Source organism: Prorops nasuta, unplaced genomic scaffold, assembly GCF_024137725.1.
Source record: "Prorops nasuta isolate Cenicafe-Biocafe unplaced genomic scaffold, Cenicafe_Pnas_1.2 PNAS00020, whole genome shotgun sequence".
Classification (NCBI taxonomy): Eukaryota; Metazoa; Arthropoda; class Insecta; order Hymenoptera; family Bethylidae; genus Prorops; species Prorops nasuta.
The window spans coordinates 480,522-494,517 of NW_027116817.1; the positions used below are offsets into that span (position 1 = coordinate 480,522).

General features: G+C 38.8%; 1 protein-coding gene across 1 annotated transcript; it reads right to left on the reverse strand.

Moving 5' to 3' along the window:
• Positions 1-5,873: 5,873 nt before the first annotated feature.
• Positions 5,874-6,409, reverse strand: LOC136780789 (uncharacterized). The gene is made up of 2 exons (XM_066739333.1): positions 6,174-6,409; positions 5,874-6,107 (listed from the first exon to the last, which is right to left on the reverse strand). Exons 1-2 carry the CDS (start codon positions 6,373-6,375, stop codon positions 5,950-5,952), a joined length of 360 nt encoding a protein of 119 aa, XP_066595430.1. The 5' UTR covers positions 6,376-6,409; the 3' UTR covers positions 5,874-5,949.
• Positions 6,410-13,996: the final 7,587 nt, after the last annotated feature.

Here is a 13,996-nt window from a genome sequence, read left to right on the forward strand (position 1 = left end):
ATGCGCTAAGAGATATGACATATACAGCGATATCTTTACGGAAATATAGAGAATTTATTATCGAATATAGTGTGTAGTACTTTGACCCGAACTGCCAAATCCTTCCGTTTTTTTTACGTTTCAGGAACTCACCCACTCTCCGCTTACGCAATCCTAACCTTATACTCACTGAGCTAGTTGGTATTATAGTTTGACGATTACCGTATTTTGCGATCACTACAGTACAGTGGTTCTTTAAGGAACCTGACGCCCAACTTACGTTTTCGGTTTCGATTTAGTTACAGTCTCGAATATCCAAGGGTCAGCCAAAATTTTTGTAGTGTAGCAATATATATAATATGTAATCTATTTCTTGTTAATCCGGGGCAAAATTAGCCTGACAATAAACTGAAACGTTTCTCTGTAAAATTGAGTTTATTATATTATAAGAATATTTACGCTATTTGCAACTTAAATATAAGATAATTTACAATTCTGTAAAATTGAGAAACAACATTCAATGTTTATTGATTACAATCTTGTCTCTCACAGATTACAATTAATACTAACGACTTATTTTAACCTAGAGATCTTCCTCTGAGCGTGATATTTACTTTCTAATTCGCTTAGTCATTTTCTCTTATCACATGTTATATTTATCAGTACTCTACCTAATCGACTAACGCGGTAAAATTCAAATACGTAAGCAGTATACTTCTTATATATATATATATATATATATTTGTTTGCGTATTATTACTATTTAGGCGTACATTTGAAGTTCAGATCAAGCCCGCGTTCACGGCCTATAGTTTGTACGATACATGTATATTATTCGAAAGTAGGGCCCAGGGACAGGAATGACTCCGCGGGAGGAAAGAGAGCGCCGGGCAACCTGATCAGCATTCATTCGCCAAATCGAGACCGAGTAGTACGATTGTCCTGGGACGTTTTGGGTGATTCTCCTCACTGACCGGAGGACGGTACTATTTTCGAAGGTTTTACTGGTATAGCAGGAGGACTGTCGGATTGACGGTCTGTGTGAGAGTTCGTGGGCGAATTGTCCGGGAGTGCGTAGCGCTGGCCAGCGATTTATGGATCATAGATAATATTCTATACTGCGTAAGTCTTGTAATCATAATATTATCCATCGAGAGCTTTTTCCCCTCCATAAGACGAGGGTTTTTTTATGCCGGATAATTTATGTGAGATCCAAATAAATTAGTGTGCATGTACGGATCAAATCAAGTGTTACTTTCTTTACCCACCTTCCCACAGGATCAAGCAGTATCAGCAGAGTATCATACAACAAACCACGATTAATTAAACGCAAAAACATTGGTCCTTCGAGCCGGATCCTGTGGTTCGGTGGGGAGAAATTGCATGGTAACTTGATTTCGTTTGATGATTACATTATTCTTTGTATAATTAACAATTATAATACTATTATTATTGTTCTTTGTATATTATTGTGTATGAACATTTTATTTGAGATATTGAAAAACGCTGCTAGGTTAACCCATTAACGTCCAAAATGTCACAATTTCTTGCACGTTTTCAAAGTGATTTTTTCCTATGTAATTGGCGTTGAAATAATTCTTGAACCACATATTCTGATGTAAAATTGCATGCTCTTTCAGAATCCGTTGCCAGAATCATGATAAAACTCACAGGAAAAGAGATATGCTCGATTGAAACATAAAAAACACCTAAATTTTCGAAAAAAAAAATTTTTAGGATTTTTTTTCGAAGTGTTACGGTGAAGATATCACCTTGCGACCGTGATCAAAGGTGATCATGGGAGTTGAAGTTTAACAGGGAATTTTTTTGTTGACCTTGAACCATCGCTTCTTTACAAAATGGCGGAAAAAACGAATTTTTTTTTTCAATCTTCATCAACTTTTTTCTCGAAATCTATGGTCTTTAGAAAAAAATTCATAAAAACAAAAATGCCTTAGAATCGCTCGAGGAACATTCTCAAATTTTTTCAGAATTTTTTGAGACAATTTTTGATTTTCCGGGAAACTTGTGAAATGGAATTTTCAAAAATGTCTCCAAAAATTCTGAAAAAATTTTAGGATGTTTCTCGAGTGCTTCTAAGACATTTTTGTTCTTATGAATTTTTTTCTAAAGTCCATAGATTTCGAGAAAAAAATTGATAAAGTTGAAAAAATAAAAATTCGTTTCGGCCGCTATGTTCTAAAAACCTTAGGTAAAAAACGATTTCTGTGCAAATTTTAGGAAGATTTTTTTACTCTTAGCGTTACCCAGAGACTACGGCGTGGACGTGGTAAAATTCTGTCTCCTTTGGGGTGCTTTTTTCCCGTGAGTCCCCTTGCCTCTCACGTCTCGGGGTGCTTGTTTTCCGTGAGTCCCCTTGCCTCTCACTTATTCATACTTTTAGGTGTGCTTTTTTAGCCAACATTTATTGCAAATATTTAAATTACATGTTTTGCAGAAAATTCTTGTTCTTATTGGACAGTAGTAGATAGGCTAGGATGGTTCTGGGACCGCGTGGCGAGGGGGTCGGGGTCCCGCGGGGGCAAGGGAAGTAGGGGAATTGCCCCCTCTCCTCGTGCGCGGTTGTGCGCATGCGCATCGTCCTCCCCCGACGTTAAACTCGTAGGGTTCACACGTGACCTCCCCCCCTCTAATGTTAAGCAGTGGACGCCTGAGAGAGAGAGAGAGAGAGAGAGAGAGAGAGAGATTCCAGCAGAATAGTAGGGTACACACGTGGTCCCCCTTACGTTTATCCGTACAAGAGAGAGAGCCCCCCATCCCCCTTACGTTAAGCCATACAAGAGAGAGAGAGAGAGTAGTGCGATGATGCGACCTCCCCCCTCTTACGTTAAGCAGTGTACGTCTAAGAGAGAGAGAGAGAGAGAGATTCCATCTTTGTTCCTCTGTAGCTGATTCTTTGCAATATTTCTAGTACGGGATACAGTGGATTGGTGGAGAGGTAATGTAATAGAAAAAAAACATAAATTTAAGGGAAAAAGCCTTTCGGCATAAAAAACCCTCTTTATTGAAATACATATGAAATATATATATATATAGGTACCGCAATAAAAACAGCAACAGCATCTATAATTAAAAAGAAAAATTATTTATATTTATTATTAATATTTATTATTATTATTTTTTTGTATTAACTCTTACCGATTTGGTGGGGACTGCCTGTCACACACACACAACCTAGCAGCTCACATAGGCTACATATTAGGTAAACGTAATATTAATTACAGCCTACGCGAGACTGCAGGTTGCTCCGCTGCAGACTGCTCCGCTGCAGGTTGCTCCGCTGCAGACTGCTCCGCTGCAGGCTGCTCCGCTGCATGCAGCATCCGCAGGGCTATGGGCAGCGAATGTGGCCGCCGCAGTGGCTGCTGCTGTTCGGGTATCGTGCGATACCCTCTTCGCACTGACTGCTGCTGCTGCTGCCTCACAATTGGCCTCACTATTGCCACTGGTTTGGAGGAATGTTTTAGATCCTCCAGCGTCACTTTCTTGTCCGGTAAACTAACTTTCCTTGTGGAACTCATGATGGTTCACTGAAGACTGATTTGAAGAATGCTCTCCTCTACGTGTTCAAATTTTCTCTCTCTCTCTCTCTCTCTCTCTCTCTATACTCCAGATGAAGTTTATACATCTTTAACAATACATATTAGCCTTCTCTCCACTTCAGATCAAGTTTACATATTAGCCTTCTCTCCACTTCAGATCAAGTTTACATCTCATTGTCAATGCGGAGAGAAGTTTATATTCAATTATCAATACGTATTAGGTTTCGCGATCGACTTCTTTTAAGGCGAATAGTCCATCGTCGTAGATACTTATCATCCGCTCTGTAATAAGAGCGGAGCCTACGTGACCTTACCTAAAGAGAAGTGGTTGGGACGTATTTGAAACACTTGAAAAGATTTAGGAGCAGTGTTCAAGGGTTCTATTGGTGTGAAAATGACTCTCAAGGCAATATAACTGGAAAATGGTTGCTGGCTTGCGAGTACCGTTATTTTTTAAAAAAAAAAAAACCTTATGGATAAAGAATTTTTAAAATGTAAATATTTTTCTTAATAAAAATTTTATAGGTATTTGAGCGATATAATTCCCATTTTGTTATTATTCAATAAAAAGGGAAATTGTTATGGATTGATGGAGAGGTAATTAAATAAAAAAAAAAATTGAAGGGAAAAAGCCTTTCGGCATAAAAAACCCTCTTTATTGAAATACATTATTGACTGATGATATATATGTATTTGCTTGCTTCCACCGTGACGAAGTAAGTTGTACCTCAGGCTCGTAACTTGTGTTCCCCCGTGACGAAAGTCTCAGATTGCGCAGCCTCCAAAATTTCTCTCTTCAAAAACATATTTGAATTAATGTTGTTCTTCGTTTTCCTCCTCCTCATCTTCCTCCTCCTGCTCTTGCTCCGCTTGCTCTAGCCCTTCTTGTATTCGATTTCTGAGCTCCACTAGTTTTTCAACAATTACTATCAAATCTTCTTCCTCTTGCACTGTTTCCTCCATTTCACCCATTATCTCCACAAGTTCTTCAACCAAGGCGCTAAATTCAGGAATATCCTCCGGATTCCTCAACAAATCTTCGTCCTCTTCCTCTATTTGTTCCTCTATTTCACTTATTATCCCCACAAGCACTTCAATCAAGGCATCAAAATCAGGATTATCCTTAAAAATGTCTCGTTTTTTAGATGTAGCACGGAACATTGTCACTGTCGTTGTTAGCGTTAAAATGATCTCAAGATTTTTCGTCACTAGTCGCTCAGATGCAAAACGATCTCCCAATGAAATATGAACTGACCGATTACGCACGTACATTTTAGTTAGTCAGATACCTTTCTTTATCAATACATATTAGTTAACTCTTTATCAAAACATATTAGCCTCCTATCCGAGAAGCGGAACGCAGTCAAAGAGAATTTCAATAGAGACCTGATACGACGAACGTTAATAATAATAATAATAATAGAAGGAGAAGGAGAAATAGAATTTTGAGGTTGTGAAATGAACGATATTTTTTTGTTATTTTAATTAAAATTTATAAATATATTTTTAATAACATACATAAAAAAAAAAAGTTATAATTGAATTTAATAATAATAAAATATTATAAAAATGAAGTGGTAGTGAGAGTAGCAGTAGTAGGAGCGGTATCATCTACGAGAAAAAAAAAATTAGGAAAAATTATACTACTTATCCAAGCACTTGATAGTTTTTTTTTTTTTTCATCGATTCTTACCGATTGTTGGAGGTTTCCGTAAATGAATTCGACAGTAGCTGGAGAACGTCATTATCCTCGTCGAACCGTATTATATTTTCTGGAGAAATTTATTCCCAAATTTCTGGCTCCCACTCTACTTCACTACTATAATCTAATAGATTAGCCTCATCATCATCATCATCATCATCATCATCATCATCAATATTTGATGTTGATTTTTGCCGCTGAAGCTTCTTCCTCAACATTCTGACAATCGCGGTCAACGCGTTGTTATTCACTTCACCCCAATCTCCTTCCAAATCTACTTCTTCTTCTTCTTCCTCCACAAATTCATCCATATTCTGAATGTTTTCAATATTTTGTTCAATATTTTGTTCAGTAGTTAATCTGTACAATTTAATTGCACCCATTTTTTTCTTGTTGAAACTGTCACGTCAAGCAAACTCGGTAGACTGAGAATGGTAGAGATGTAAGCTCAATACGAAATGTATAATTATTATTATTTTCTCTATCAATACGTATTAGATTTCTCCACTTCACAATAGCTATTAACAGCCTCCTCCTCCTCTTCTACTACCTCGTCCATACTTTGGATGATAACGTTTTTCACGTGAATTCAAGGTTGAGGAGCAGGGGTTTGCTAGTTGAACAATCGTTGTAGTTTTTTAAATAAAATTAATATATATTTTTAATAATATTTCTACAATAATTTTTAAACTATTCTATAAAAATTTAATAATAAAAGAAAAAGAAATTTGGTGATTCATCTTCCTTCTTAGTCTGCTTTGACACATTATCTTTTTCCTCCTCCTCTATTTTTTTCTCCTCTTCCTTCTTCATCTCCTTTGACTCAATATCTTCCCCGGTCTGTTTCTCTTCGTCTTTCTTCACTTTAATTTAAAAATACAAACAGGTAATAATTATGAAAAGGTAAAAAAGATAAAGTTAATACTTACATTCTTCCTCCTCTATTTTTTTCTCCTCTTTATCTTCTTCTTCCTTCTTCGTCTGCTTCGACTCAATATCTTTTTCCTCCTCCTCCTCCTCTATTTTTTTCTCCTCTTTATCTTCTTCCTTCTTCGTCTCCTTTGACTCAATATCTTTTTCCTCAGTCTCTTCGTCTTTCTTCACTTTATTTTTTTCTTCTTCCTTCTTCATCTCCTTTGACTCAATATCTTCCCCGGTCTCTTCGTCTTTCTTCACTTTAATTTAAAAATACAAACAGGTAATAATTATGAAAAGGTAAAAAAGATAAAGTTAATACTTACATTCTTCCTCCTCCTCTATTTTTTTCTCCTCTTTATCTTCTTCTTCTTCCTTCTTCGACTCAATATCTTTTTCCTCCTCCTCCTCTATTTTTTTCTCCTCTTTATCTTCTTCCTTCTTCGTCTCCTTTGACTCAATATCTTTTTCCTCAGTCTCTTCGTCTTTCTTCACTTTATTTTTTGAAGAAAAAAAAATACAAACAAATAATAAATATAAAAATATTAAATAAATACTTACAGTTTTTATGCAAATAATGGTGCAGTTTCCGTTCATACTCTTCGAAGTAACGATTGAAGAAATCGTTAATTCGATTGACGTATTCCTCTGTCAATTCTCTGGGAAGAGTGGGTGAAAGAGGAACAATATCCTCTTGAATCATGATTAATTTACACTTTTCGCAGCTCATTTTTTCTTACTGTCACCGACGATGTTGTAACATTGAATGAGGCTGCGAGGACTTGTTTTCCCCTCTTTATTCCTCCGATGAATTTTAAAGAGTCACATTTTTGATTGTATCCACTTGGCAAAAACTGACACCTCCTCGTACGGGCAGTGGATACGTTCATTGTTCAAGTTCTTCTCTCGAACGTGTAAATTGCACGGTGTTTTTTCAAAATCATATAATTCAATTAAATCCTTAAACTTAGGGCAACCATACACTTCTAAATTAATATTATCCACATTCATCCTATTCAATAGATTTTTTTCAATGTTCCCTCCCTTGTAGGCTACTACGGGATTCTCGCACGTTAGGCAACCTCTAATAAAATCTTCCACATCCTCCTGCTCGTATTTCTCGAATCCCGTATCACTGTATTTTATACCATGCACCATATTTAGCAAAAACCACACAGTTTTTTTGTCTTTTTCACTAAGGTTTTTCATACTGTCACGCAAACGAAAAGATGCGTAAGAAATTTGATTACTTTTTAAATCAATTATAGCTATATCTTTATATTTAAGTTCTTTTTTATAAACTAAGAAACCTTCTATATCCATTATGTGAGTTATTCTATGCATTGTTGCGCTATTCTCGACGAAGATAAAAACTGAAATGAAGCATCTCCGAAGAAATATCTCCGTAGAGAGAGAAAGATTTTTTAAAAATATAAAGTTACATTCGATAAGGAGTCCATTGTTTCTTAATCTCTGGAAGATATTTTTTTTTTCCGAAGAAACTAACAATGGGAAAAAAATACATTCGATAAGGAGTCTTAATCTCTGGAAGATATTTTTTTCCGAAGAAACTAACAATGGGAAAAAAATTCTTAGAAAATATCCCCTCCTAAAAAAAAACATTAAACTTTCTTAAATGTAACAAAAAAAAAAAAGATCGTTCAGTATTGCATCGAGCGACTGACGATAATGACACCGACATTCGTTGATTTTCAAGGTTTTGTATTGACCGACAAGAGTTTTATAGTTAAAGAATTTGCGGTGTTGCGTGATAATGAAGTGTATCACAATGTATTTTCACCACCATTTCAAGAAGCTTGGTTGAGCGATCTCGAGAGAGAACAGAACGAGTAAGTATTTTTTTTTTAAAAATGTAATGTTTTGTATATAATTTTTTCTTTTTTAAAGTTGGCTTTATTTTAATCGACATGGATTCAATTGGACCGACGGTCATTCACCTTATTACAAGCATAAAGATGTAATAAGAAAGTATGTAACGTCGTACGAGGGAGAGGATTGGATTTTCGTGAAAGGACGGGAGAAATATGATTGGTTGAGAAAAATTTGCAACTTAGAAAATATATACAATGCGAAGGAGTGTGAGTGGGGTAAATTTAGTCTTGGATGGAGTAAAAATTTCGAACCACCGTTACCCAAGTGTATGAATCATTATGGTATATGTTCACTGCAAAATGTCTACTATATGAAATCTGTATATGATCAATATATAAAGGAATAAAAGACTTCTGAAAAAAAAAAAAAACAATGTATATCAATGTCAGTATGCATCTCAGACGAAACAATGGGATGTGTAGATACCCCTACTTCCATTCTCTATTCGATATATATAAGCGTTACTCTTCGCGAGAGACGCATTCGCAATTATTAATTTATTGTTGTTGTTGTTCACCGTATGACATAGTCATTTCTTTAAGAAACACACAAAATGTCGACGGAATTGCGAAGAAAATTTTTTACAATTAATAGTGCGAATGAGTACGACGCGTGGGTACTGGAATGTCGCGAGCATATTCGACGATTGAGCAGCGCGGATCAAGCTTTACCCGTTGGAACGCGTCAGAAGAATTTCGCCGAAATCGCGTGTATAAAGTGTCTGTTGCTACGAGCGCAGAGAGAATTGAATTATATTAAATCAGGGGCTGGTTGTAGCAATGACGTACAAGGACTTACCTGGGAGGAGCTTGATTCAGCGTTTCGAAGTCGAATATGCAGCGGCATGGTAGTTAATAGTAATTATATAGAGCCTAAGGATTTTTTAGTAGACGCGGAAGTATTAGTGCGTACGCGTATAGATAAGGTATTTGTTAGTGCAAATAGTGTTAAGGTTAATTGTGTATTTAACGGACAATTCATCTCTAAGGACCAGAGTGATGATAAAAACATTAGTACGACTAATGCTACATTGTATAAGACTGATAATTTTAGTGATTGGTATAGGAAAAACATTTTAGACGTTATTATACAAAAATTAAGTGAATTTCAAGAGCGTGATAGTGGATGGACTTTGCACAAAATTCATTATTTACTAGTTAACATTAATCGTTTTAACCCGTTGCACGCGGGTTGTAAAATTAATCTGCCATCCGCTATCACGAGTAGGAAAGCTCTGATAAATTTAGAAACCAGTGATAATGCATGTTTCGCGTGGTCCGTGACGGCGGCACTCTATCCAGCGAAACCTACGGCTCATCCAAATCGTACGTCCTCTTATCCACATTTTCGGACGGTTTTAGACGTCGGTAGCCTAACCTTTCCGACTACGCTAAAACAGATTCCGAAATTCGAGGTGGATAACGACGTGTCGGTGAACATCTTCACCTTGGAGAATGAAGAGCAAAATAGCGACGCAAAAATTGTGCCTCTTCAGGTGACGAAGAAGAAGAGATCGAGGCATGCTAATCTTCTTCTCGTCAACGATGAACAGGGAGCTGCACATTTTATGTGCATAAGGAATCTCTCGAGACTGGTGCGAAGCCAATTCACCAAGAGAGAAAATGCTCATTATGTATGCGATCGGTATGTATTAATAATAATAATAATAATACTGAAAAAATACAAATATAACTGCATATGTTTTATATTAAATTTTTTAGATGTCTCCACTACTTCCGCACAGTGGAGAGGCTCGAGTCGCACGAGCAGGATTGCGCGCAGCTCAACGATAATCTCCGCTTGATGTTGCCGAGCAAAGCCGAGGATCGCTGGGTTTCCTTCAAGAACATCAAAAATGGGGAACGAGCGCCATTCGTCGTATACGCGGATCTCGAGTGCATATTATTGAAAGTTGAACAATCGAACAGTAGTAGTAGTAGTAGTGATATTTATCAGAGACATGAACCTATTAGTGTAGGCTATTATTTAAAAAGTGCTCGCGATGCGTCACTCTCGAGGTACGACGCTCGTCGGGGTGCCGACTGCATCGAATGGTTCGTACGCGAGCTCGAGAACATTGCGCGCATCGCGAGCGAGACGCTAAGTACTATCGTGCCCATGCATAATCTTAGTCTTAGCGAACAATTGCGTCACTATAATGACCCCAATTGTCATATATGCAAAAAGCCGTTTCTTCCGAATCAACTACGAATTCGCGATCACGATCATCTGACCGGCAGATACAGAGGACCGGCTCACAATAATTGTAATTTAAATTTCAAAGATTCGCATGTCATTCCAGTAATTTTTCACAATTTATCCGGCTATGATTCGCATTTTATCTTCGAGACGATCGCTAATTTGTACGAGGGATCGGTATATCTGCTGCCTGTACATAAGGAAAAATACATTTCATTTACCAAATATTTGCGAAAATATAATATACAGTTGAGATTTATCGATTCGTTCAAATTTATGGCCTCCAGTTTGAACAAATTGAGCTCGTACTTGGCGGAATCTCAGCTGACAAATTTGAGGTCACAATTTTCGGAATTGAGCGTCGAGCAGTTCGACTTGCTTACGAGGAAAGGTATTTTTCCTTACGACTATGTAGATAGTGCGGCTAGATTGGAAGAGACGGCTTTACCACCGCGCCAGTCGTTTCACAACAGACTGACCGACAGCGATATCAGCGAGGAAGCATACAATCATGCCGTAGAGGTATGGACCAAATTCCACATGCGCACACTTGGGGAGTACAGTGACCTGTACTTGAAGACCGATGTCCTATTGTTGGCCGATGTTTTCGAAAGTTTTCGCGATAGTTGCATGCTAAATTATGAGTTGGATCCAGCCCATTATTATACGCTACCGGGCTTCACCTGGGACGCGATGTTGAAGCATACGGGAATCAGGCTGGAGCTTTTCACGGACGTGGATATGTTGCTGTTCGTAGAGCGCGGTATACGCGGTGGTTTGAGTCAGTGCTCCCATCGTTACGAGAGGGCCAACAATCGGTACATGCGGGACTACGATCCGGCGGAACCGTCGAAATATCTCATGTATTACGACGTAAACAATCTGTATGGGTGGGCAATGTGTCAGCCGCTGCCCACCCATGGATTCCTATGGATCGAGGACGCTGCCAATCTCGATGTCTCCGCTATACCCACGGATCATCCCGAGGGTTATATTTTGGAGGTCGATTTGGAGTATCCGCGCGAGCTTCACGACAAACACGCGGACCTACCGTTCTGCATGGTGCGCGAGAAACCGCCGGGCGCTAGCCAGGAGAAGCTGCTGGCCACTTTAAACGATAAGACCCGTTACGTAATACATTATCGCGCTCTGCAACAATGTATGCGTAATGGACTGGTACTGAAGCGTATACATCGTGGTTTAAAGTTTCAACAGTCCACCTGGCTACGCGATTACATCGAGCTGAACACGCGTTTGCGCACCGCGTCCACCAATGAATTTGAGAAGAATCTCTTCAAATTGATGAACAACGCGGTTTTCGGTAAAACAATGGAGAACGTGAGGAATAGAGTTGACGTGAGGCTCGCAACCAAGTGGGAGGGAAGATACGGGGCGGAAAGCCTGATTTCCAAACCGAATTTTCACAGTCTCGCGATTTTCAAGGAGAATTTGGTCGCGATTCAATTATCGAAATTGTCCGCGAAATTTGATAAACCCATTTACGTGGGAATGAGTATTTTAGATATTTCAAAAATTTGCTTGTATGAATTTCACTATGACTATATGCTTCCTACATTCGGCGGTAAATGTAGAGCGATGTATACCGACACGGACAGTCTGATATACAGTGTCGAGTGCGACGACGTTTACTCGGTCATGAAACGCGATCTCGCGCGATTCGACACCAGCGATTATCCTGACGATAATCGGTATGACTTGCCACGCGTCAACAAAAAGATACCCGGTCTGATGAAGGACGAGAACAATGGTCGTATCATGACCGAGTTCGTAGGACTGAGGGCAAAAATGTATACTTTCAAGGTGCAGGACTGTGCGAGAATTACCAAAAAAGCCAAAGGTGTCAAAGGTTACGTTATCGATAGAAATATAACATTTGACGACTACAAGGATTGTTTGAACAATTTCACCGTACAGTCTCGCAGTCAAAATTTAATAAGATCGAAGCTGCACCGAGTTTTCTCGATCAGTCAGCGGAAGGTCGCCCTCAGTCCGTACGACGACAAGCGTTTCGTTACACCCGACACCACGGCGACTCTACCCTGGGGACATTATAGTCTAAAATTATAATTTATTTATTGTTTTTATTTATTCGCTTTATTTAGTTATTTATGTATTTATTCTATATTTTGATACATCTTAATAAAAGTTTTTATAAAACATTGCTCTTATTTATCCAGGAATTGTGCGTACTGTCGAATCCCAGCCACTTAACGAACACTTTTTCGCCCTTTCTGCGCAATACTCTCTCCACCAGATACACATCGGGATTGATGGTTTTCGAAAGCTCGTATTCGTAAAATCCACCCAACAGTTGCGTGCCCCTGGAATCCTTGAGGAGATACGTAGCGGGATTGGTACTCTGCACTTTCGCCACCTCGAATATTTCGGTCGTCCAATTTGGCGTGTAGCCTTTGGCGAACATCTGCTTGTATTTACTGATTCGTACGAAATCGCCGACTTTGAACTTGGCACGACCTGCGACCTTGATGTTACTGTATACTGTCTTGAGTAGCTTATCTGCATGCTCGGGTTTCACATCCACGGGACGCATTCCCGTGGTACGATGCTTTCGCGCATTGTACGCGTCCACCAACTCTTGCAGCATAGCGCGCCACTTGTAATTACCGTTCAACGTAAATCGTTTCCACATTTCCGTCTTCAACGTACGATTCCAGCGCTCGACTATCGACGCTTTCATCACGCTGTAGGTCGAGTAGTGATTTATCCCGCGTTTCCTCATCAACGCCCGAAAGTCACTGTTGTAAAACTCCTTGCCGTTGTCGGTCTGTAAATTTTTCGGACATCTGCCGTCCTTCAGTAGGATTCTCGTCATTGCCGTCGTCACTTCTCCGCCGCTCTTGGTCTTCAATGCCACCGCCCAAGCGTATTTTGAGAGGGTATCGATTACAGTGAGAATGTACTGGTGACCCGCATCGACGTAATTGCGCATATCAACAAGATCGGCCTGCCAGAGATCGTCGAAGCCGCGCACGATGACTCTTCTGCGTGGAAAATTTATCCTCGCCGGTGCGTGGAGCTCCTCCACCAACTGTATCTTTTCTTTGCTCATTTTTTTTTTTTTTTTTTTCGAAATTCCTAATGAAAAGTGTTGCTAAGTATTGCTCTTTCCAGATCTCTTTTACTCACTTTATCATCCAATTTTTCGCAAATTGTTTGAAAAATTTGGTCCATCTTTTTCTCAAATTGTTCATTATGTGTATTCAATGCCATTGTCAGATATTGCTTGAATTCAAGCAGTAAATGCTCTAAATTGGGTTCGTGTTTCCTACTCTCACCATCCAGTCCAATTCCAAATTTATTTATCGACATTTCAAATGCACTACTTTGTATTTCAAAAATCAGTCTCTTTTTCCTCGCTATTATTCCTCTTTTTGATGGCTCGTAATGTCGAGAGTAAACATTCTACGATGTATGTTAAACAAATGCAAATTTCACAACAGCAGGAATCAGACATTTAATTTTTTTTTTTTTTACCTCGTACTACCGAAAGACGTTGATATTACACTGAGGTAAGAGTGTAACGTGCAACTTTCTTTATACGATGAGATCCTCCTCGCGCAACTCCTCGATTATCGACTGTATCTCGTTGTGATGACTCGTATTACCGGCAGCCACCGACGCGATCAAAAGTCTCAAACGTTCGATCAATTCATTCGGATCGTTCCAATGTACGTAGTTGATTGGTCCCTCGGTGACACGCATT